Genomic DNA, 23,464 nt, shown 5'->3' with positions numbered 1-23,464 from the left:
ATTCTCCTGAACAGCTCACACCAACACTGCTTTGTCCTGGTGTGGATTCTCCTGAACAGCTCACACCAACACTGCTTTGTCCTGGTGTGGATTCTCCTGTACAGCTCACACCAACACTGCTTTGTCCTGGTGTGGATTCTCCTGAACAGCTCACACCAACGCTGCTTTGTCCTGGTGTGGATTCTCCTGAGCCACTCACCCCAGCAGGTTTAGTTGTGAGATCCTGGCCTGTTTGTGTCTCTGGCCCTCTCTTCCTTATTACAAAACAATCCATTTTAAATTTTACGTGTTTACTGCTGACAAAATGGAGGAATCAAAATCGCGCCCAAAGCACGTGATGTCAGCATCCGGGGTGCATGACCTGCTCTCTGCCTCTCTTCAGGCAGGAAGATTGCATTGAATTTTTAAAAAATCTCACCCTGCATCTGCTCGCCGATGTCAGGAGGAGGCGGTGCTTCTCGCTCAGCTCCGGGCATGCGCACTAATGAGCGGGTTTACATGCGCAATGCAGCAGCATTTTTTTAGCTGGTCGTGGCTGTCATTTTTAACGCCGCTCGCAGCCGGCATTGTTAAAAGCCGCCTGCTGCTGCTCTTGCGCATGAATTCCCACGATTGGGAACGCCGCGATGGATGGCTCCGCGTCCCATCCAACAGCCACCTGCGACCCACTTTGAAAAAGCCTGGTGCAGAGGGAGCTTTACTCTGTATCTAACCCTGTGCTGTACCTGTCCTGGGAGTGTTTGGTGGGGACAGTGTAGAGGGAGCTTTACTCGGTATCTAACCCCGTGCTGTACCTGTCCTGGGAGTGTTTGATGGGGACAGTGTAGAGGGAGCTTTACTCTGTATCTAACCCTGTGCTGTACCTGCCCTGGGAGTGTTTGATGGGGACAGTGTAGAGGGAGCTTTACTCTGTATCTAACACTGTGCTGTACCTGTCCTGGGAGTGTTTGATGGGGACAGTGTAGAGGGAGCTTTACTCTGTATCTAACCCTTTGCTGTACCTGTCCTGGGAGTGTTTGATGGGAACAGTGTAGAGAGAGCTTTACTCTGTATCTAACCCTGTGCTGTACCTGTCCTGGGAGTGTTTGATGGGGACAGTGCAGAGGGAGCTTTACTCTGTATCTAACCCTGTGCTGTCCCTGTCCTGGGAGTGTTTGATGGGAACAGTGTAGAGGGAGCTTTACTCTGTATCTAACCCTGTGCTGTACCTGTCCAGAGAGTGTTTGATGGAGACAGTGTAGAGGCAAATTCACAGACTGGAATCTAATTAAGGAGTTCTAAGGGCATTGTAGATTGAATTACAGATACCTTGGAGTGAGGAACAGCATGGAATCTAATTGAGGGGTTTGGGAGGTTTATCTGAAGGATAACAGAAAGCTTGGAAGGTGCGACAGACTGGTATCTAACCGATGGTTTGGGGGCTTTATATATAGGATAACAGATACCCGGGAATGAGGTTGTCTGGTATCTAATCAATGGGTTTGGGGCTTTTCCTGGAGGCCAACCACCTGGGGGCCTCCAATTGCCTGAATGACTCGCCCCCTCCTCCCCCATGGTACCTGCTTGCGGGGACCAGTACTGAATGGCGCCTGACCGGGATCTCCTCGGCATGGCTGATAGATGCCGGGTGACCGTTAGATCTGGCGTGAGTACAGCTAAATGGGTTCTTAAATTCACTGAGCCGTGGGTCCTGCCTATTATGGACGTGACCCAGGTCGCAACATCTCGTGAGAATCCCGGGGGGGGTGTGATCTACCAGCATGCCTCCACACCCCGGGTTGGGCGTGACGCGGCCGATAGGCTGTGCCCATATGGAATAACAGAACAATAAGGCAGAGTTATGGACTAGGAATTAATCAAGGTTTTCCAGGAGGTTTATAGATGGAATAACCAATACCTGGGGGTGTTGGATGTTTAATAAGGACACGGGGAGTCGACACCAAGTAAAATAAAGAACTTTGATTTATTTACTGTTAAGGTTATGTACAACTCCAGGTAGATCCCTGCCAGATCCCTCTCTGGTCAGTGCCTTACTGGCTGACTTTTATACATTGCTAAATGGAGTTCCCCTGCCCCTTTGTGGGGAAACTTGTAATCCGTGAGAACCACGGGGAAGATAACCATTCCCATCCTGTGCGGGATATTACAGGATGCAAAGCTATATTACAAATTTTGAGGGAAAAACTGTTTTAAAAAGTGACTTTTCCCCCCCCCCCCCCAAAGACTCTGGACTGGGTTTAAAGGCCTTGTTAAAATGATTTCAAGCTCTGCAGAATTTTGGATCTCAAACTGGGTTTCCTCTACCAAGAGGACAAAAGACAATCCTTAATTTAATTATTGTAAACTGAGGTCCCACTCACGAGATCGTGACATTTTGTTGAGGCCTTATTGTAAAAATATAAACCTTGCCCTTGGCTAGAAGAAAAGTTAAGGACCACAAATGGGGAAAGGGGTTGTATCAGCAGTCGATGCCTTATTCAGGAGATGATCTGGCATTGTTGTACTAGTTATAGAACATAGAACTAGTTATACAGCACAGAACAGGCCCTTCGGCCCTCGATGTTGTGCCGAGCAATGATCACCCTACTCAAACCCACGTATCCACCCTATACCTGTAATCCAACAACCCCCCCCTTAACCTTACTTTTTAGGACACTACGAGCAATTTAACATGGCCAATCCACCTAACCCGCACATCTTTGGACTGTGGGAGGAAACCGGAGCACCCGGAGAAAACCCACGCACACACGGGGAGGACGTGCAGACTCCGCACAGACAGTGACCCAGCCGGGAATCGAACCTGGGACCCTGGAGCTGTGAAGCATTTATGCTAACCACCATGCTACCGTGCTGCCCTTATGTGATCTTAGTTCCTGCAAAAGGCAGGAAGCCGAGAGAACCATCCGGAAACACCATCAGACAAGCAGGCAGGAGTCTCAACCTGCTGGGAGAGACGGAGAAAGACACCTGGAGACAACTACCCAGCCTTTTGTGAAATTGCTAGGCAGCTGAAAAAGTGCCACTTACCAGCAGAGATGTATGGAGCCTTCGTCCCTCCCTGTAAAAGCTCTGATTCCACCCACTCAGCTCATTTGTTCAAGCAACCTTGGGCAATTTGGACATCTTGACTACAAACATATCAGGCCTGAACAAAATTGTGGAGATGCCGGCGTTGGACTAGGGGTGAGCACAGTTAGAAGTCTTACAACACCAGGTTAAAGTCCAACAGGTTTGTTTCAAACACTAGCTTTCGGAGCACTGCTCCTTCCTCCTTCCTTCCTCAGGTAAAGTGCTGAGTGCTCCGAAAGCTCGTCTTTGAAACAAACCTGTTGGACTTTAACCTGGTGTTGTAAGACTTCTTACTGAACCAAATTGAATTAGGTTTACATGATGCCTTCAGGGCAGCACGGTGGCATGGTGGTTAGCACTGCTGCCTCAAGGCACCGAGGCCCCAGATTCGACCCGGCTCTGGGTCATTATCTGTGTGGAGTTTGCACAGTCTCTCCGTGTTTGTGTGGGTTTTGCCCCCACAACCCAAAGATGTGCAGGGTAGGTGGATTAGCTGTGCTAAATTGCTCCTTAATTGGAAAAAATGAATTGGGTACTCTAAATTGAATTGGGTACTGCTTTTGAAAAACATGAGCCTTGTGGAAGGGCTTCTTGGGGGACCCTCCGCAGACCTGGGCTGCCATGGTGGGGAGGCGCGGGGTGGTTGCGCTGGGGAGATGGGCAGAGGGTTCAGAGGTCAGCCCGCATTGCTGAAGGAAGTGACAGAGGCATCATAATGGTTTTGCGAAAAGGTGTTTAACTCCTTACGTTGCCAACCCTACCCCCATACCTACCCCCAGTGTCCTCAGGGGTCTTCGACATGCTTGGCACTCCCAGCTCTATCACTATGTCCTGGTGTTTCCCCAGGATGCGCATTAGAGGTGGAGGCAGCCTGCTTCTTACCATGTCCCCTGGCATTCGATGCCCCTGGCGGAGTCCTCTGAGGGCCCCGGCTCACTTGTCGGTGGCACATGCACAGGTGTGTCACCCTGTCTCGTACGTTGACTGTGATATGTGACCCATCAGAGGGGTGGAACTTGGGGGAGCTGGTGGCCACATGCCCACTCCTTGGGTCGGGTCCAGCTTGGCACCCAGCGCCCCCTCCTCCTGATTGGTGTCCATAGGGCCCTGGGGTTCACCTTGGGACAGAGGGGTAGCTGGTTCCAACCCCGGCTGCCGCTGCATCATCTGGCTCTGCCAGTCCTGGCGCTACCCTATGGTCCGCATCATCATGTCGGTGTCCTTGGCGATGGTCCTCAGTCACTGGGACATGCTCTGCAGTGCCTATACAATGCCCAGTGCCCACCTGCAACTGGGACAAGCTCCACAGCACCTTGGCCATTCCCATCTGAGAGTGGGGCATGTCCTGCAGAACTTCATCAAGGTCGGCCTGGTGATGGGTGACATCCCCCAGCGAGTCGGACATCTTGCCGAGGCCCTGGGCCATGGCCGTTACCGACTGCCCGAAGCCTTGGCACCGTCACTTATGCTGCCGACATCGTGCACCAGACACTCCATTGCGGACGTCACCATAGAGTGTTGGCCTCAGTGCCACTCATTGCAGATGCCATTTCCTGCACCCCTAGCCTCTGGGACTCCTTCAAGCAGCTATGGATCTGTTGGAATGACGCTGCCATTTCCATCTGAATGCCCAGGTTGGCCCCTGTCATCTCTATCAGCTCCGGGTAATTCTGTTCCACAGGCTCAGCATCAGGCTGGGACCCAGCTGGGTCCTGGGATCCAATAGACTTCCGATCACTGCCTCGCCTGCGGGTTCCGGGTGGTTTTAGACATAGAATAGATCTCCGGGAATGAGTTACAGACTGGAATCTAATTGAGGGGTTCAGGGAGTTTATATATATAGGACAACAGATACCCAGGAGTGAGTTACAGACTAGAATCTAATCAATACCTTTGGAGTGGTTTATATGTAGAATAATAGATACCCACAGTGAGTTACAGACTGGAATCTAATCGAGGGGATCGGGGTGGTTTATCTATAGAATGTCAAATACCCAGCAGTGAGTTACAGATTGGAGTCTAATCGAAGGGTTTTGGGGTAGATTATACATAGAATAACAGACACTCAGGAGTTAGTTACAGATTGGAGTCTAATCAATGTGCTTGGAGTGGTTTATATATATATATATAGAATGACAGATACCTAGGAGTGAGTTACAGACTGGAATCTAATCCAGGGGTTTGGGATGGTTTGTATATAGAATAACAGATAGCCGAGTGCGAGTTACAAACTGGAGTCTAATTGGATTGGCTTATTGTCACGTGCATCGAGGTACAGTGAAAAGTATTGTTCTGCGTGCAGCTCAAATAATCATTTAGTACATGAAAAGAAAATACACAACACAAGGTACACTGTGCAAATACATAGACACCGGCGTCGGGTGAAACATACAGGAGTGTAGTAGTAATCAGATCAGTCCATAAGAGGGTCGTTTCAGAGTCTGGTGACAGTGGGGAAGAAGCTGTTTTTGAATCTGTTTGTGTGTGTTCTCAGACTTTTGTATCTCCTGCCCGATGGAAGAAGTTGGAAGAGTGAGTAAGCCGGGTGAGAGGGATCTTTGATTATGCTGTCCGCTTTCCCCAGGCAGAGTCAATGAATGGGAACTGGGTTCTTGTGATGGACTGGGCGGTATTCACGACTCTCTTAAGTTTCTTGCGGTCTTGGGCCGAGCAGTTGCCATACCAGGCTGTGATGCAGCCAGATAGGAAGCTTTCTATGGTGCATCTGCAAAAGTTGGTAAGAGTTAATGTGGACATGCCGAATTTCCTTAGTTTCCTGAGGAAGTATAGGTGCTGTTGTGCTTTCTTGGTGATAGCGTTGACGTGGGTGGACCAGGACAGATTTTTGGTGATGTGTGCACCTAGGAATTTGAAACTGCTCACCATCTCCACCTCGGCCCCGTTGATGCTGACAGGGGTGTGTACAGTACTTTGCTTCCTGAAGTCAATGACCAGCTCTTTAGTTTTGCTGGCATTGAGGGAGAGATTATTGTCGTTACACCACTCCACTAGGTTCTCTATCTCCCTCCTGTATTCTGACTCTTCATTGTTTGAATCCGACCCACTATGGTCGTGTCGTCAGCAAACCTGTAGATGGGGTTGGAGCCAAATTTTTCCTCTCAGTCGTGTGTGCACAGGGAGTAGAGTAGGGGGCTAAGTATGCAACCTTGCAGGGCCCAGGTTTTGAGGACTATTGTGGAGGAAGTGTTGTTGTTTATTCTTACTGATTGTGGTCTGTTGGTCAGAAAGTTGAGGATACAGTTACAGAGTGAGGAGCCAAGTCCTAGGTTTTGGAGCTTTGATATGAGCTTGGTTGGGATTATGGTGTTGAAGGTAGAGTTGTAGTCAATAAATAGGAGTCTGATGTAGGAGTCCTTGTTGTCGAGATGCTCCAGGGATGAGTGTAGGGACAGGGAGATGGCGTCTGCTGTGGACCAGTTGTGGCAGTATGCGAATTGCAGTGGATCTAGGCATCTTGGGAGTATGGAGCTGATGTCCCTCATGACCAACTTCTCGAAGCACTTCATTACGAGGGGTTTGGGGTGTTTTACATATAGAAACCAGATACCTAGGAATGCTTTACAGACTAGTTACGTGGTTCGGGTGGTTTATATATAGAATAACAGAAACCTGGGAGTGAAATTAGATTAGAGATTAGAAATTTTTATTGTCACAAGTCGCCTTACATTAACACTGCAATCTAGTTACTGTGAAAAGCCGCTAGTCGCCACAATCTGGTGCCTGTTTGGGTACACTGAGGGAGAATTCAGAATGTCCAATTCACCTACCAGCACATCTTTTGGGACTTGTGGGAGGAAACCGGAGCGCCCGGAGGAAATCACGCAGACACAGGGAGAACGTGCAGACTCCACACAGACAGTGACCCAGGCCGGAAATCGAACCTGGGACCCTGGTGCTGTGAAGCAACAGTGCTAACCACCGTGCCGCTGACAGACGTCTGACAGTAAATAATCTCCCATTCCAATGACCATATTCTGCTAATTTTCACTCACTGAACACAATTTGAACTGACCAACTTTTAAAAACTCTGCTTTCCAAAGTGATCCACTTCAGTTACTGAACGCCCAAGATCAAGCAAGTTGCCAGGATGGTGGCAAATGCAGTTGAATTCAATTAAATGAAGCAGACCACTTGTCTACTGCCTTTACTAATACCAATGTTGGCTCCTACTAAGGAGCTTCACCCACCAGGAACATACATAAAGAATCTGCAAGTGTACTTGCTGCAATATCCCCACAATTCAGTTCATCATGAGAAGAAGAATCCCCATGATTACCCAATGTGCCCCTGGTGGGCAAGGTTACCCACCAAGTGCAATTTTATTAAATCAGTTCCATAATCCCAATGAGTTAGACTGAATCAAATCACGGGGTTCGGGTGGTTTATATATAGAATAACAGATACCCAGGAGTGAGTTACAGACTGGAATCTAATCGGGGGGGGGGGGGGGGTTTGGAATGGTTTATGTACACACTAACAGATACCAGGGAGTGAGTTACAGATTGGAATCTAATTGAATAGTTTGGTGTGGTTTACATATGGAGGAACAGATACACGGCAGTGTGTTATAGACTGGAATCTAATTGAGGGGTTTGGAATGGTTTACATATGGAATAACTGATACACGGGAGTGAGTTACAGACTGGAATCTAATTGAGGGGTTCAGGGGGTTTATTTATGGAATAACAGATAACTGGGAGTGAGTTACAGACGAGAGTGCATTACAGACTGGAATTTAATTGAGAATTTAAAGGTGGTTTATATATAGAATAATAGATACCTGGGAGTGAGTTACAGACTAGAATTTAATCGAGGGGTTTGGGGCGGTTTATATATATAGAATAACAGATACCCGGGAATGAGGTATAGACTGATATTTAATTAAGGCATTTGGGATGGTTTATATGTAGAATAACAGATGCCAGAGAGTGCGTTACAGACTGATATCTAATTGAGGAATTTGGAATGGTTTATATGTGGAATAATAGATGCCAGAGAGTGCGTTACAGACTGATATCTAATTGAGGGATTTGGAATGGTTTATATGTGGAATAATAGATGCCAGAGAGTGCGTTACAGACTGATATCTAATTGAGGGATTTGGAATGGTTTATATGTGGAATAATAGATGCCAGAGAGTGCGTTACAAACTGGAATCTAAATGAAATTTAACCCCATTTTTGTTACAGGGCAATAATTGGATTTTCCCAAACAACAATCTGAAGATAGAAAAGATTACTCTGGAACAAGGTGGAATCTACACCTGCAAAGCCACTCACCCTTCAATTCCAGGTCTGGTCCAGTCCAAATCTGTTCTGATTGAGGTTGTGGAAGGTGAGATGATCGCACTTTTTGACTTTGTTCCTATTCCTGTTTTCGCTATTTTGTCGATATTATGGTGAAAAACGCCTGCAGTGGTTTGCAGACTGCAGCCTGCTCCTTTCATTCTGCCCCACCATGGTCTATACTACACCATTTAGTCTCCTCCCACAGCCCATTGAGCCTCGAACTGAATCATATCCACCATCCTAACCATTCAATCTCATGACGTAGGTTTGTGTGACACATAGTATTGAGAGCAGAAACAGGCCCCTCAGCACAATCAATCCAGACCAATGTTTATGTTCCACGTGAGCCTCCTCCTATCTTTTCTCATCTAAATCTACCACCATCTCCTTCTAATTCTCTCTCCCCCAATGTGTTTATCTAGTTTCCCCCTTAAATACATAGATACTATTCACCTCAATCACTCCAGGTGGGAGCGAAGCCTGTTTTATCCCCACTCTCTGGGTAAATAGGATTCTCCCGAATTCCGCATTGGATTTATAATACTAATAATAATCTTTATTAGTGTCACAAGGAGGCTTACATTCACACTGCAATGAAGTTACTGTGCAAATCCCCTAGTCGCCACACTATGGTGCCTGTTCAGGTACACTGAGGGCGAATACAGAATGTCCAATTCACCTAACAAGCACGTCTTTCGGGACTTTTGGGAGGAAACCGGAGCACCCGGAGGAAACCCACAGAGACACAGGGAAAACGTGCAGACTCCGCACATTATTAGTGATTGCCGCATATTGATGGCCCCTGGTTCTCGGCGCTCCTCTTAATACGAAACATTCTTTCTGAATCCATTCTAAAAACCTACGCAAATATGGGACAGTGATCCAGGGCCAGGATTGAACGTAGGACCACGGTACCATGAGGCAGCAGTGCTAACCACTGCTCCACCATGCTGCCCAGGTGTCGAGCTTTTTAAGTGTTGTTGGAGCTGCACACATCCAGGAAAGTGGAGAGTATTCCATTACACTCCTGACTTCACAGAATCATAGAATCCCTACAATGTAGAAGGAGACCATTCAGCACATCGAGTCTGCAGCGATCCTCTGAAAGAGCACCCTTCGTAGGCCCAATCCCCGCCTGGGGTTGTGAGGCAGCAGTGCTAACCACTGTGCCAACATGCTGCTGTTGTGCATTGTAGAGATGGTGGACAGGCTGTGAGGAGTCAGGAGGTGAGTTACTTGCAGCATGAGATACAGATTCTGACCTGCTCTGTAGTGACAAAATTTGTGTGGCGTGTCCCAAGTTGCTACTGTCTATCCATGAAACTTTGCTGAATCTCATCTCTGTCTTTCTCTCCCTCCACCTCTCCCTCCGCCTCTCCCTCCGCCTCCCCTTCTGCCTCTCCCTCCGTCTCTCCCTCCGTCTCTCCCTCTGCCTCTCCCTCCGCCTCTCCCTCCGCCTCTCCCTCCGCCTCTCCCTCCGCCTCCCCCTCCCCCTCTGCCTCCCCCTCTGCCTCCCCCTCCGCCTCTCCCTCCGCCTCTCCCTTCCCCTCTCCCTTCCCCTCTCCCTTCCCCTCTCCCTCCGCCTCCCCCTCCACCTCTGCTTCCCCTTCTGCCTCTCCCTCCGCCTCCCTCTCTCCCTCTCTGTGTGTCTCTCTCTCTCTCTCTCCCTCCCTCTCTCTCTCTCCCTCTCTCTCTCTCTCTCCCTCTCTCTCTCTCCCTCTCCCTCTCCCCCTCTGTGTCTCCCTCCCTCTCTGTCTCCCTCCCTCTGTGTCTCCCTCCCTCTGTGTCTCCCTCCCTCTCTGTCTCCCTCCCTCTCTGTCTCCCTCCCTCTCTGTCTCCCTCCCTCTCTGTCTCCCTCCCTCTCTGTCTCCCTCCCTCTCTGTCTCCCTCCCTCTCTGTCTCCCTCCCTCTCTGTCTCCCTCCCTCTCTGTCTCCCTCCCTCTCTGTCTCCCTCCCTCTCTGTCTCCCTCCCTCTCTCTCTCCCTCCCTCTCTCTCTCTCTCTCCCTCTCTCTCTCCCTCCCTCTCTCTCTCCCTCCCTCTCTCTCTCTCCCCTCCCTCTCTCTCTCTCCCTCCCTCCCTCTCTCTCTCTCCCTCCCTCCCTCCCTCTCTCCTCTCCTCCCTCCTCTCTCTCTCCCTCCCTCTCTCTCTCTCTCTCCCTCCCTCTCTCTCTCTCCCTCCCTCTCTCTCTCTCTCTCCCTCCCTCTCTCTCTCTCTCTCCCTCCCTCTCTCTCTCTCTCTCCCTCCCTCTCTCTCTCTCTCCCTCCCTCTCTCTCTCTCTCCCTCCCTCTCTCTCTCTCCCTTCCTCTCTGTCGCCCTCCCTATCTCTCTCCCCTCTCTATCTCTCTCCCCTCTCTATCTCTCTCCCCTCTCTCTCTCTCTCCCCTCTCTATCTCTCTCTATCTCTCTCTCCCCTCCCCCTCTCTATCTCTCTCCCCCCTCTCCCTCTCTATCTCTCTCTCCCCTCCCCCTCTCTATCTCTCTCTCCCCTCCCCCTCTCTCTCTCTCTCTCCCCTCTCCCTCTCTATCTCTCTCTCCCCTCTCCCTCTCTCTCTCTCCCTCTCCTCCTTCAGAACCACTGAGTTCACTGCAGCTGAGTGAGATGAACCTGATTTTGGCAATTGCCATACCGGCTGGTGTCCTGTTCCTCGTGATCCTCGGTATCATCCTTTGCAAGTGCAGAGTCAAGAAACGGAACCTGAAGGGGTCGCAACTTCTGTGAGTGCAACAACCACTATAACTTACATTTCTCCAGCGCCTTTCCTGACAGCGGGACATCCCAGAGCATTTCACAGCCAATCATCCGCCTTGGAAGTGAGGTCACTGTTGAAGTGTAGGAAACGCAGCAACTAATTGGTGCGCAGCAGGGTCTGAAAAACAGAAATGTCAGATTGATCCACATTATTTTTTTTCAGTGATGTTGGATGAGAGATAAATAGAGTCCCAGGGCAGCGGAAAGAACTCTCCCTCTCCTTCCAAATAGTGACCGTGGGATATTTTACCCACCTGAGAGAGCAGACGGGACCTAGATTTAATGTCTCATCTGAAACATGTAACTTCTGATGTTGCAGCACTCCCTCAGTACTGACCCTCTGACAGTGCAGCACTCCCTCAGTACTGACCCTTTGACAGTGCAGCACTCCCTCAGTACTGACCCTCTGACAGTGCAGCACTCCCTCAGTACTGACCCTCTGACAGTGCAGCGCTCCCTCAGTACTGACCCTCTGACAGTGCAGCACTCCCTCAGTACTGACCCTCTGACAGTGCAGCACTCCCTCAGTACTGACCCTCTGACAGTGCAGGGCTCCCTCAGTACTGACCCTCCGACAGCGCAACACTCCCTCAGCACTAACCCTCTGACAGTGCAGCACTCCCTCAGTACTGACCCTCTGACAGTGCAGCATCCCTCAGTACTGACCCTCTGACAGTGCAGCACTCCCTCAGTACTGACCCTCTGACGGTGCAGCACTCCCTCAGTACTGACCCTCTGACAGTGCAGCACTCCCTCAGTACTGACCCTCTGACAGTGCAGCACTCCCTCAGTACTGACCCTCTGACGGTGCAGCACTCCCTCAGTACTGACCCTCTGACGGTGCAGCACTCCCTCAGTACTGACCCTCCGACAGTGCAGCACTCCCTCAGTACTGACCCTCCGACAGTGCAGCACTCCCTCAGTACTGACCCTCTGGCAGTGCAGCACCCCCTCAGTACTGACCCTCTGACAGTGCAGCACTCCCTCAGTACTGACCCTCTGACAGTGCAGCGCTCCCTCAGTACTGACCCTCTGACAGTGCGGCAATCCCTCAGTACTGACCCTCTGACAGTGCAGCACTCCCTCAGTACTGACCCTCTGACAGTGCAGCGCTCCCTCAGTACTGATCCTCTGACAGTGCAGCACTCCCTCAGTACTGACCCTGTGATAGTGCAGCGCTCCCTCAGTACTGACCCTCTGACAGTGCAGCACTCCCTCAGTACTGACCCTTTGACAGTGCAGCACTCCCTCAGTACTGACACTCTGACAGTGCAGCACTCCCTCAGTACTGACCCTCTGACAGTGCAGCACTCCCTCAGTTATGGTTGGCTAGAAATGGCGGTGCGCAAAGATCATGGAGGGTTGTAGGGACTCGAGGGTGTTGCAGAGATAGGGAGGGTTGAAGGGGCTGGAGTAGGTTACAGAGATAGGGAGGGTTGTAGGGGCTGGAGGAGGTTACGGAGATAGGGATGGTTGTAGGAGCTGGAGGAGGTTACAGAGATAGCGAGGGTTGTAGGGCTGGAGGAGGTTACAGGGATAGGGAGGGTTGTAGGGCTGGAGGAGGTTACAGAGATAGGGAGGGTTGTAATGCTGGAGGAGGTTACAGAGATGGGGAGGGCTGCATGGGGCTGCTGGAGGTTACAGAGATAGGGAGGGTTGTTGGGGCTGGAGGAGGTAACAGGGTTATGGAGGGCTGAAGCAGCTGACAGTTCTCCCCGGTGTCATGGGGTTAATATTAAAACCGCTCAGTCAACATCACAAAAGCAGATGATTTGGGTGATTATGAAATCACCGTTTGTGTAAACCTGCACAAATTGACCTCTGCATTTCCCAACGTTACAACAGTGACCTAATTTTGAAAACAAATGCCTTTCTGGCTGTGCAGTGGTTGAGAGTCATCTCATGGACAAGACAGGTGCCGCATAAAGTCAAGTCTGGTGGTGGTGGGGTGGAACCGAGGGTGTGGTGCACGGGGGATGGTGGGTGGAGAGTGGTGGGGGAGGGGGAGGGGGTGGTGATCGGGGGTGTCATTCGGTGGGGTGTGGTGGACGGGAGTGTGGTGGTGGTGGGCGGGGTTGTGGTGGTGGTGGGCGAGGGTGAGGTGATCGACAGGGGTGGTGGTGGACGGGAGGGTATGGTGGGTGGGGGATTGGTGGGGGTTGTGGGCAGGAGGGGTGGTGGTGGGTGAGGGTGTGGTGGGCAGGAGGGGTGGCGGGGGTTATGGGCAGGAGGGGTGGTGGTGATGGGCAGGGGTGGTGGTGGGCGGGAGGGTGTGGTGTACGGGGGTTGTTGGGGGTGGTGGGTTGGTGTGGTGGGTGGGGGTTTGGTGGGCGGGGCGGTGTGGTGGGCGGGGGTTGGTGGGCGGGGAGGTGTGGTGGGCGGGGGTGTGTGGGTGGGGAGGGTGTGGTGGGCGGGGGTTGGTGGGCGGGGAGGTGTGGTGGGCGGGGGTGTGTGGGTGGGGAGGGTGTGGTGGGCGGGGGTTGTTGGGGGTGGTGGGTTGGTGTGGTGGGCGGGGGTTTGGTGGGCGGGGCGGTGTGGTGGGCGGGGGTTGGTGGGCGGGGAGGTGTGGTGGGCGGGTGTGTGTGGGTGGGGAGGTGTGGTGGGCGGGGGTTGGTGGGTGGTGGTGGTGGGTGTGGAGGGTGTATTTGGACAGTGCGCTGGTTCAGGAAGAGGTCACTCAGAGGCCTCTCAGGAATATATGGGGGGATGGGGGCTATGATTCGCCAACAGCACCTCCAATTGCCTTTTGTGTGCTGCTTCCGGGATCCAGCTTCTGTTCTGTTTCTCTGCGACTCACCTTTTTCCTTGTTGTTTCCCGCTGTCCACAGGGATGAGAAGAGCTGCAAAGCTCCAATCTGGAAAGGGAGTGCCTCATCCCTCCCATACACTGTCGCCGACTCTGTCCCTCTGGTGATGTAAATCACTAACTAGGTGGGTACCAGGCATTTTTCATCTTTTATTTGTATCCTCCCCTGCCTGGCCTCCAAGGTGAAGATGCAGGAAAACCATGTACCCGGTTAGACTGTTGGAGGAGATAAAGGTGGGGGGAGGGTTGGGGAGGGACAGATGGTGAGAGAGACAGAGAGAAGGAGGCAAATAGTATGAAGAGACATAATTGAGAAATATGAATGGGAGTTTCCATGTGACTCACGAGGTCAGGGTGGGGGAAGACATCTGGATGGAGTGGACAGGGGGAAACTTGTTTCCATTGGGCGAAGGATCGCAGTTCAGAGGGAACAACGATTTGAGGCAATTGACAAAAGAATCAATGGGACACAAGGGGAATCATTCACATGCAGCGAATGATCAGGATCAGGAACATATTGACAGAGGAAGACGGAGGGCAGGCGCGATCGAAGATTTCAGAACTGAATTGGATCTCTCTAACTGGAGAAAAAAGCTGCACGGGCACGGGGGGAAAGGTGGGTCTGTGGGAATAGGTGAATTGCTCTTGCAGACAGCTAGTATGGGAAGGATGGGCTCAATGGCTGTAACTGTTTTATAATTCTAAAAGACGTTGGATAATATTTTTAAAAATACATTTTTTCTTTGCAGTGAAGAGTCCTTTGAAGAGGAAAGTGGGTGAGGGAAGGGGGAAGCCTGATCATACCGAAGAACGAAACATTTTTCATCTCTTAATTGCTTATGCATCTCAGCCGGGGAATTTATATATTTTAAGAATTGCTGAAAATTCATTTTACATTTTATTTTATCGTGGCTGAAGTGTCATTTTCCTGTGAAATGTGCCGGCAGAGGAGGTGGGTGGAGAGCTGCGCTGTTGGTTTTTTTTTCAATCCATAAATGGAATAAGGAATCATTTGAAGATTTTATTTTCAGTCCGTGAGGAGAATGATAATTGGGAATTGGGAACAGAGGAGGTGCGGGCGGAAATCCATCTGTCATTCAAAGCAGAGGCCACCAGATGGCGGCATTGTGGACTAGAACAGTGCCCCATTTTCATTGACACAAAATACTACACTCCCTTCAGGACATTAAACACCTTAAAAGTACCTCCCTGAATTGCTGTACACTTCTGGGGGCACCCTGCAAACATTGATAAACTACTCAGGACAACATGCAAATATTGACACCCTCCCCAGGGACTCTCTGTAAAATATTGACACACTCCCCGGGAACCCTCTGCAAATATTGACACACTTCCCAGGAACCCTCTTGCAAATATTGACACACTCCCCGGGGACCCTCTTGCAAATATTGACACACTCCCCGGGGACCCTCTGCAAATATTGACACACTCCCCGGGGACCCTCTTGCAAATATTGACACACTCCCCGGGGACCCTCTTGCAAATATTGACACACTCCCCGGGGACCCTCTTGCAAATATTGACACACTCCCCGGGGACCCTCTTGCAAATATTGACACACTCCCCGGGGACCCTCTTGCAAATATTGACACACTCCCCGGGGACCCTTTGCAAATATTGACACACTCCCCAGGGACCCTCTGCAAATATTGACACACTCCCCAGGGACCCTCTGCAAATATTGACACACTCCCCAGGGACCCTCTGCAAATATTGACACACTCCCCGGGGACCCTCTGTAAAATGTTGACACGCTCCACAGGGACTCTGCCAAATATTGAGACACTCCCTGGGGACCCTCTGCAAATATTGACACACTCCCCAAGGACCCTTTATAAAATATTGACACACTCCCCAAGGACCCTTTATAAAATATTGACACACACCCCAGCGACCCTCTGCAAATATTGATGCACTGCCCCAGGGACCCTTGGAAAATGCTGACGCGCTTCCAGAGCTCCCAGCCTACAATTTGAATAAAAATCTGAGCCGCAAGTTGTGTTCCGTGAGTCGAAGTTCCATCATCTCCTGGGGTTGGCCAATTTGCAAAACTCTCCAGTGTAGAGGTAATGCTGCTGAATGACTGTCTCTTTGAATGGACCCTGTCAGCAACGATATTTATGCACTTCCTAAATTAATTAGCTCGATTTAATTCTCGTTGTGGATTCTAATCATGCAATTTGCACTTTCACAAGAAGTGGATATTCTGGGCTACATAAATTGTGCTGATTTTCATTCTATGAATAATTATAGTGTTCTTTTACTGTTTCAACATTTGCATAATGTAAGGATTTTATTGTTCTTTGTTTTCTCTTATGATAGTAATAAATGGCCTTATTTCCCTGTCATCATGGATTAAAGAGACGGCCACCTTAATTTTTAATTTGCCAAAAGAAATCGCACTTTTACTCATGCAGTTCCGCCCTTTCTGCCACAAGATGGCGTGGTTGAATGGTCGAAGCAGCACTTCCTGTTGGCAGAATGGCAGCATCACAGTGGCCACTCACCTTCCGAGCAAACACACTGAAGAAATTATCGTCGCCTCATTAAAGCCGCTACTGCAAACAAACCCCTCCCTAAAAGTCAGGAAAATCTATGCAATTTTCAGTTGAATAAGCATAGCCTGCGCTCAGATTGTTCAATTTTAGCACAGTGGGCTAAACAGCTGGCTTGTAATGCAGAACAAGTGCGGGTTCAATTCCCATACCAGCCTCCCAATGTGGCGACTAGAAGCTTTTCAACAGTAACTTCATTGAAGCCTACTTGTGACAATAAGCAATGATTATTATTATTATTATTGCACCACATCCAATGCTTCAGCCCACAAGTTTCAAACCCAACTCTGCGTATAGAACAGTCCGACTAAGGCATCTGCATTTTTTAAAATCTCACTTTTGTGTGAAGTAACCTCACCCCCTTGCCAACCCTGACCCGGTATGTACTCCGCTCCAACCCTGACCCGGTATGTACTCCGCTCCAACCCTGACCCGGTATGTACTCCTCTCCAACCCCTCGCCAACCCTGACCCGGTATGTACTCCTCTCCAACCCTGACCCGGTATGTACTCCGCTCCAACCCCTCGCCAACCCTGACCCGGTATGTACTCCTCTCCAACCCTCGCCAACCCTGACCCGGTATGTACTCCTCTCCAACCCTGACCAGGTATGTACTCCGCTCCAACCCCTCGCCAACCCTGACCAGGTATGTACTCCGCTCCAACCCCTCGCCAACCCTGACCCGGTATGTACTCCTCGTCAACCCTGACCCGGTATGTACTCCTCTCCAACCCTGACCAGGTATGTACTCCGCTCCAACCCCTCGCCAACCCTGACCAGGTATGTACTCCACTCCAACCCCTCGCCAACCCTGGCCAGGTATGTACTCCGCTCCAACCCCTCGCCAACCCTGACCCGGTATGTACTCCGCTCCAACCCCTCGCCAACCCTGACCCGGTATGTACTCCTCTCCAACCCCTCGCCAACCCTGACCCGGTATGTACTCCTCTCCAACCCCTCGCCAACCCTGACCCGGTATGTACTCCGCTCCAACCCTGACCCGGTATGTACTCCGCTCCAACCCCTCGCCAACCCTGACCCGGTATGTACTCCTCTCCAACCCTCACCAACCCTGACCCGGTATGTACTCCTCTCCAACCCTCGCCAACCCTGACCCGGTATGTACTCCACTCCAACCCCTCGCCAACCCTGGCCAGGTATGTACTCCTCTCCAACCCTCGCCAACCCTGACCCGGTATGTACTCCGCTCCAACCCCTCGCCAACCCTGACCCGGTATGTACTCCTCTCCAACCCTCGCCAACCCTGACCAGGTATGTACTCCGCTCCAACCCTCACCAACCCTGACCCGGTATGTACTCTGCTCCAACCCTGACCCGGTATGTACTCCTCTCCAACCCCTCGCCAACCCTGACCAGGTATGTACTCCTCTCCAACCCCTCGCCAACCCTGACCCGGTATGTACTCCTCTCCAACCCCTCGCCAACGCTGACCCGGTATGTACTCCGCTCCAACCCTGACCCGGTATGTACTCCTCTCCAACCCTCGCCAACCCTGACCCGGTATGTACTCCGCTCCAACCCCTCGCCAACCCTGGCCAGGTATGTACTCCGCTCCAACCCCTCGCCAACCCTGACCCGGTATGTACTCCTCTCCAACCCTCGCCAACCCTGACCCGGTATGTACTCCGCTCCAACCCCTCGCCAACTCTGACCCGGTATGTACTCCTCACCAACCCTGACCCGGTATGTACTCCGCTCCAACCCCTCGCCAACCCTGACCAGGTATGTACTCCACTCCAACCCCTCGCCAACCCTGACCCGGTATGTACTCCTCTCCAACCCTCGCCAACCCTGACCCGGTATGTACTCCGCTCCAACCCTCGCCAATCCTGACCCGGTATGTGCTCCGCTCCAACCCTCGCCAACCCTGACCCGGTATGTACTCCGCTCCAACCCTCGCCAACCCTGACCCGGTATGTACTCCGCTCCAACCCTCGCCAACCCTGACCCGGTATGTACTCCTCTCCAACCCTCGCCAACCCTGGCCAGGTATGTACTCCTCTCCAACCCCTCGCCAACCCTGACCCAGTATGTACTCCGCTCCAACCCTCACCAACCCTGACCCGGTATGTACTCCACTCCAACCCTCGCCAACCCTGACCCGGTATGTACTCCTCTCCAACCCTCGCCAACCCTGACCCGGTATGTACTCCTCTCCAACCCCTCACCAACCCTGACCCGGTATGTACTCCTCTCCAACCCTCGCCAACCCTGACCCGGTATGTACTCCGCTCCAACCCCTCGCCAACTCTGACCCGGTATGTACTCCTCACCAACCCTGACCCGGTATGTACTCCGCTCCAACCCCTCGCCAACCCTGACCAGGTATGTACTCCACTCCAACCCCTCGCCAACCCTGACCCGGTATGTACTCCTCTCCAACCCTCGCCAACCCTGACCCGGTATGTACTCCGCTCCAACCCTCGCCAACCCTGACCCGGTATGTGCTCCGCTCCAACCCTCGCCAACCCTGACCCGGTATGTACTCCGCTCCAACCCTCGCCAACCCTGACCCGGTATGTACTCCGCTCCAACCCTCGCCAACCCTGACCCGGTATGTACTCCTCTCCAACCCTCGCCAACCCTGGCCAGGTATGTACTCCTCTCCAACCCCTCGCCAACCCTGACCCGGTATGTACTCCGCTCCAACCCTCACCAACCCTGACCCGGTATGTACTCCGCTCCAACCCTCGCCAACCCTGACCCGGTATGTACTCCTCTCCAACCTTCGCCAACCCTGACCCGGTATGTACTCCTCTCCAACCCCTCGCCAACCCTGACCAGGTATGTACTCCGCTCCAACCCTCGCCAACCCTGACCCGGTATGTACTCCTCTCCAGCCCTCGCCAACTCTGACCCGGTATGTACTCCGCTCCAACACTGACCCGGTATGTACTCCTCTCCAACCCCTCGCCAACCCTGACCCGGTATGTACTCCGCTCCAACCCTCGCCAACCCTGACCCGGTATGTACTCCTCTCCAACCCCTCGCCAACCCTGACCCGGTATGTACTCCTCTCCAACCCTGACCCGATATGTACTCCGCTCCAACCCTCGCCAACCCTGACCCGGTATGTACTCCGCTCCATCCCCTCGCCAACCCTGACCCGGTATGTACTCCGCTCCAACCCTCGCCAACCCTGACCCGGTATGTACTCCGCTCCATCCCCTCGCCAACCCTGACCCGGTATGTACTCCGCTCCAACCCCTCGCCAACCCTGACCCGGTATGTACTCCTCTCCAACCCCTCACCAACCCTGACCCGGTATGTACTCCTCTCCAACCCCTCGCCAACCCTGACCCGGTATGTACTCCGCTCCAACCCCTCGCCAACCCTGACCCGGTATGTACTCCGCTCCAACCCTCGCCAACCCTGACCCGGTATGTACTCTGCTCCATCCCCTCGCCAACCCTGACCCGGTATGTACTCCGCTCCAACCCTCGCCAACCCTGACCCGGTATGGACTCTGCTCCAACCCTGACCCGGTATGTACTCCGCTCCAACCCCTCGCCAACCCTGACCCCGGTATGTACTCCGCTCCAACCCTCGCCAACCCTGACCCGGTATGTACTCCGCTCCAACCCTCGCCAACCCTGACCCGGTATGTACTCCTCTCCAACCCTGACCCGGTATGTACTCCGCTCCAACCCTCGCCAACCCTGACCCGGTATGTACTCCTCTCCAACCCTGACCCGGTATGTACTCCTCTCCAATCCTCGCCAACCCTGACCCGGTATGTACTCCGCTCCAACCCCTCGCCAACCCTGACCCAGTATGTACTCCTCTCCAACCCCTCGCCAACCCTGACCTGGTATGTACTCCGCTCCAACCCCTCGCCAACCCTGCCCGGTATGTACTCCGCTCCAACCCTCGCCAACCCTGACCCGGTATGTACTCCGCTCCAACCCCTCGCCAACCCTGACCAGGTATGTATTCCGCTCCAACCCTCACCAACCCTGACCCGGTATGTACTCCGCTCCAACCCCTCGCCTACCCTGACCCGGTATGTATTCCGCTCCAACCCTCACCAACCCTGACCCGGTATGTACTCCTCTCCAACCCCTCGCCAACCCTGACCAGGTATGTACTCCTCTCCAACCCTGACCCGGTATGTACTCCTCTCCAACCCCTCGCCAACCCTGACCAGGTATGTACTCCTCTCCAACCCCTCGCCAACCCTGACCAGGTATGTACTCCTCTCCAACCCCTCGCCAACCCTGACCCGGTATGTACTCCGCTCCAACCCCTCGCCAACCCTGACCCGGTATGTACTCCGCTCCAACCCTCGCCAACCCTGACCCGGTATGTACTCTGCTCCATCCCCTCGCCAACCCTGACCCGGTATGTACTCCGCTCCAACCCTCGCCAACCCTGACCCGGTATGGACTCTGCTCCAACCCTGACCCGGTATGTACTCCGCTCCAACCCCTCGCCAACCCTGACCCGGTATGTACTCCGCTCCAACCCTCGCCAACCCTGACCCGGTATGTACTCCGCTCCAACCCTGACCAACCCTGACCCGGTATGTACTCCGCTCCAACCCTGACCCGGTATGTACTCCGCTCCAACCCTCGCCAACCCTGACCCGGTATGTACTCCTCTCCAACCCTGACCCGGTATGTACTCCTCTCCAATCCTCGCCAACCCTGACCCGGTATGTACTCCGCTCCAACCCCTCGCCAACCCTGACCCAGTATGTACTCCTCTCCAACCCCTCGCCAACCCTGACCTGGTATGTACTCCGCTCCAACCCCTCGCCAACCCTGACCCGGTATGTACTCCGCTCCAACCCCTCGCCAACCCTGACCCGGTATGTACTCCGCTCCAACCCTCGCCAACCCTGACCCGGTATGTACTCCGCTCCAACCCCTCGCCAACCCTGACCAGGTATGTATTCCGCTCCAACCCTCACCAACCCTGACCCGGTATGTACTCCGCTCCAACCCCTCGCCTACCCTGACCCGGTATGTATTCCGCTCCAACCCTCACCAACCCTGACCCGGTATGTACTCCTCTCCAACCCCTCGCCAACCCTGACCAGGTATGTACTCCTCTCCAACCCCTCGCCAACCCTGACCAGGTATGTACTCCGCTCCAAGGGGATTAGCCCTCCAGATGCTTCCTGAAGTGGAAGTCGCCCAACACCACCCATCGCTCGGGGGTGACTGAATGCCTTGCCATACGGAAGAAGATCCTCTTTCCATTGAATGAGGACATTGTGCACCCCGAATTCTGTACCACATTACAAAATGAGGGACTCTTCCATGTGATTTTCGGATTGAGAGCTCGGGGGGGGGGGGGGGGGGGAGGAGGGAGACGCAGAGTTAAGTTGATTGGCAGAAGAAGCGACATTGGCCCGAGGAGAAACCTTTTCACGTGGTGAGTGTTCAGTATAGGGAAGGGGCTTCCTGAGAGTGTGTGGCGGAGGGGGAATGGGGGGGCAGATTCGATCGGGTTTCCCAAAGGGAACTGTATCATTAACTGAAATGGGAAAATGTGCGGTGTTATGGAGAGGAGGCGATGATCGAGCACTGACACGATTGGTCGAATGATCTCCTTGTGGCTGTGTCCAGCTTGTCGTTCTGTGCTGGCGGACTCTTCCTGTGTGGCCGATTGTCCGCACCACCGTGACTCGCTGTATTTTAACTTCACTTTCCAACCCAGAGACCTGCAAATTTTTCCCTTCTGGTATTTCTCCAATTCTCCCCCATTTTTGAAAGTTCCTGTTGAATCTGCTGCACCGCCCTTTCAGACAACACCTTCCAGATCACAACAACTCACTGTTTTTTTAAAGTTCTGGTCATTCCCCCCCCCATCTCTGGTTCTTTCACCATCTATCCAGAGACACACACACACAAGAGAGAATCTCCCATTCTGCCAAACTTTTGGAAATGTTGATAGGATTCTGGGAAGGCCACATTGCACTGAAAGCTTTCTCGATTTGCTGATTATCAGAGTGATGAAGTTTTCAGCTCCAATTCCAAAGTGTTGGGGACATGCTGCTTTTCTGTATAAATACTTGCTCACACTGGATACAGGATCTGTAAGTTTCATACTTTGAAATAAAAAGAGTTTTTAAACTAAAATGTGCAGATTTCATGTTGTTTTCTTTCAAAAACAAAACCTGTTTGAAAGTGGTTGTGTCCTATCTTTGCGGTGGGTGTGACTCTTGTATGAGACTGATCAGTGACCTCTGGGGTATCATAATAAACTCAATGCATACAGGCATGTAGTTCGGAGGCTGGGAATCCTGTGGCGAGTAACTCACTTCCTGACTCTCCAAAGCCTGTCCACCATCTACAAGGCACAAGTCGGGAGTGTAATGGAATATTCTCCACTTGCCTGGATGAGTGCAGCTCCAACAACACTCAAGAAGCTCAACACCATCCAGGACAAACAGCCCCGCTTGATTGGTGCCCCATCCACAGACGTTCAAACCCTCCACCACCACCAACAGCCGTGTGTACCATCCACAAGATGCACTGCAGTAACTCACCAAGGATACTTAGACAGCACCTTCCAAACCCACAACCACTACCATCTAGAAGGGTAAGAGCAGCAGATACCTGGGAACCCCACCACCTGGAGGTTTCCCCCAATGCCTCAAATCACAGGTCAACCTGATTTATTTCCAATCAGTCTTCTGTCACTGGGTCAAAATTCTGGACCTCACTTCCTAACAGCGCTGCAGGTGTGCCTACACCACATGGACTGCAGCGGTTCAAGAAGGCAAATCCCCACCACCTTCCCAAAGGGCTATTAAGGATGGGCAATGAATGCCCAGTGACACATCCCAGTAAACAGTCACTATGACAGTGAGGTATTCGCTCCAAATTAAATCTCCCAACAGTGCAGCACTCCCTCAGTACTGACCCACTGACAGTGTAGCACTCCCTCAGTACTGACCCTCTGACAGTGTAGCACTCCCTCAGT

At 52.3% G+C, this 23,464-nt stretch overlaps 2 protein-coding genes and 3 long non-coding RNA genes across 7 annotated transcripts in view; 2 read left to right on the top strand and 3 right to left on the bottom strand.

The window, feature by feature from the left end:
- si:ch211-79k12.1 (uncharacterized protein LOC568891 homolog) overlaps positions 1–15,099 on the top strand; it is a 33,200-nt gene extending 18,101 nt beyond the window's left edge. The window contains exons 5-8 of the mRNA XM_038812889.1: positions 8,280–8,424; positions 10,950–11,094; positions 13,957–14,059; positions 14,684–15,099. Coding sequence (XP_038668817.1) covers positions 8,280–8,424; positions 10,950–11,094; positions 13,957–14,047 — 381 coding nt within the window. The 3' untranslated portion in view covers positions 14,048–14,059; positions 14,684–15,099. The remainder of the gene's footprint in view (positions 1–8,279; positions 8,425–10,949; positions 11,095–13,956; positions 14,060–14,683) is intronic.
- cadm4 (cell adhesion molecule 4) overlaps positions 1–23,464 on the bottom strand; it is a 547,921-nt gene that overhangs the window by 40,688 nt on the left and 483,769 nt on the right. The gene's annotated exons all lie outside the window — the stretch shown is intronic.
- Positions 15,563–19,526, top strand: LOC119974179. 3 transcript variants are annotated; one of them, XR_005462475.1, is made up of 3 exons: positions 15,568–17,195; positions 17,252–17,848; positions 17,888–19,526. It is a non-coding gene; the product is annotated as an uncharacterized LOC119974179 (long non-coding RNA). The 3 variants fall into 3 exon arrangements; XR_005462474.1 differs by having other exon boundaries at positions 15,563–17,195; positions 17,291–19,306; XR_005462473.1 differs by having other exon boundaries at positions 15,563–17,195; positions 17,252–19,306.
- Positions 19,208–20,107, bottom strand: LOC119974182. The gene is made up of 3 exons (XR_005462477.1): positions 20,076–20,107; positions 19,450–19,555; positions 19,208–19,257 (listed from the first exon to the last, which is right to left on the bottom strand). It is a non-coding gene; the product is annotated as an uncharacterized LOC119974182 (long non-coding RNA).
- LOC119974181 lies at positions 20,303–21,505 on the bottom strand. Its single transcript, XR_005462476.1, has 3 exons — positions 21,361–21,505; positions 21,079–21,139; positions 20,303–20,339 (listed from the first exon to the last, which is right to left on the bottom strand). It is a non-coding gene; the product is annotated as an uncharacterized LOC119974181 (long non-coding RNA).

Source organism: Scyliorhinus canicula, chromosome 12, assembly GCF_902713615.1.
Source record: "Scyliorhinus canicula chromosome 12, sScyCan1.1, whole genome shotgun sequence".
Taxonomy (NCBI): Eukaryota; Metazoa; Chordata; class Chondrichthyes; order Carcharhiniformes; family Scyliorhinidae; genus Scyliorhinus; species Scyliorhinus canicula.
The sequence above is the reverse complement of the archived record's forward strand: the minus strand, read 5'-3'. Positions and strand labels throughout refer to the sequence as shown.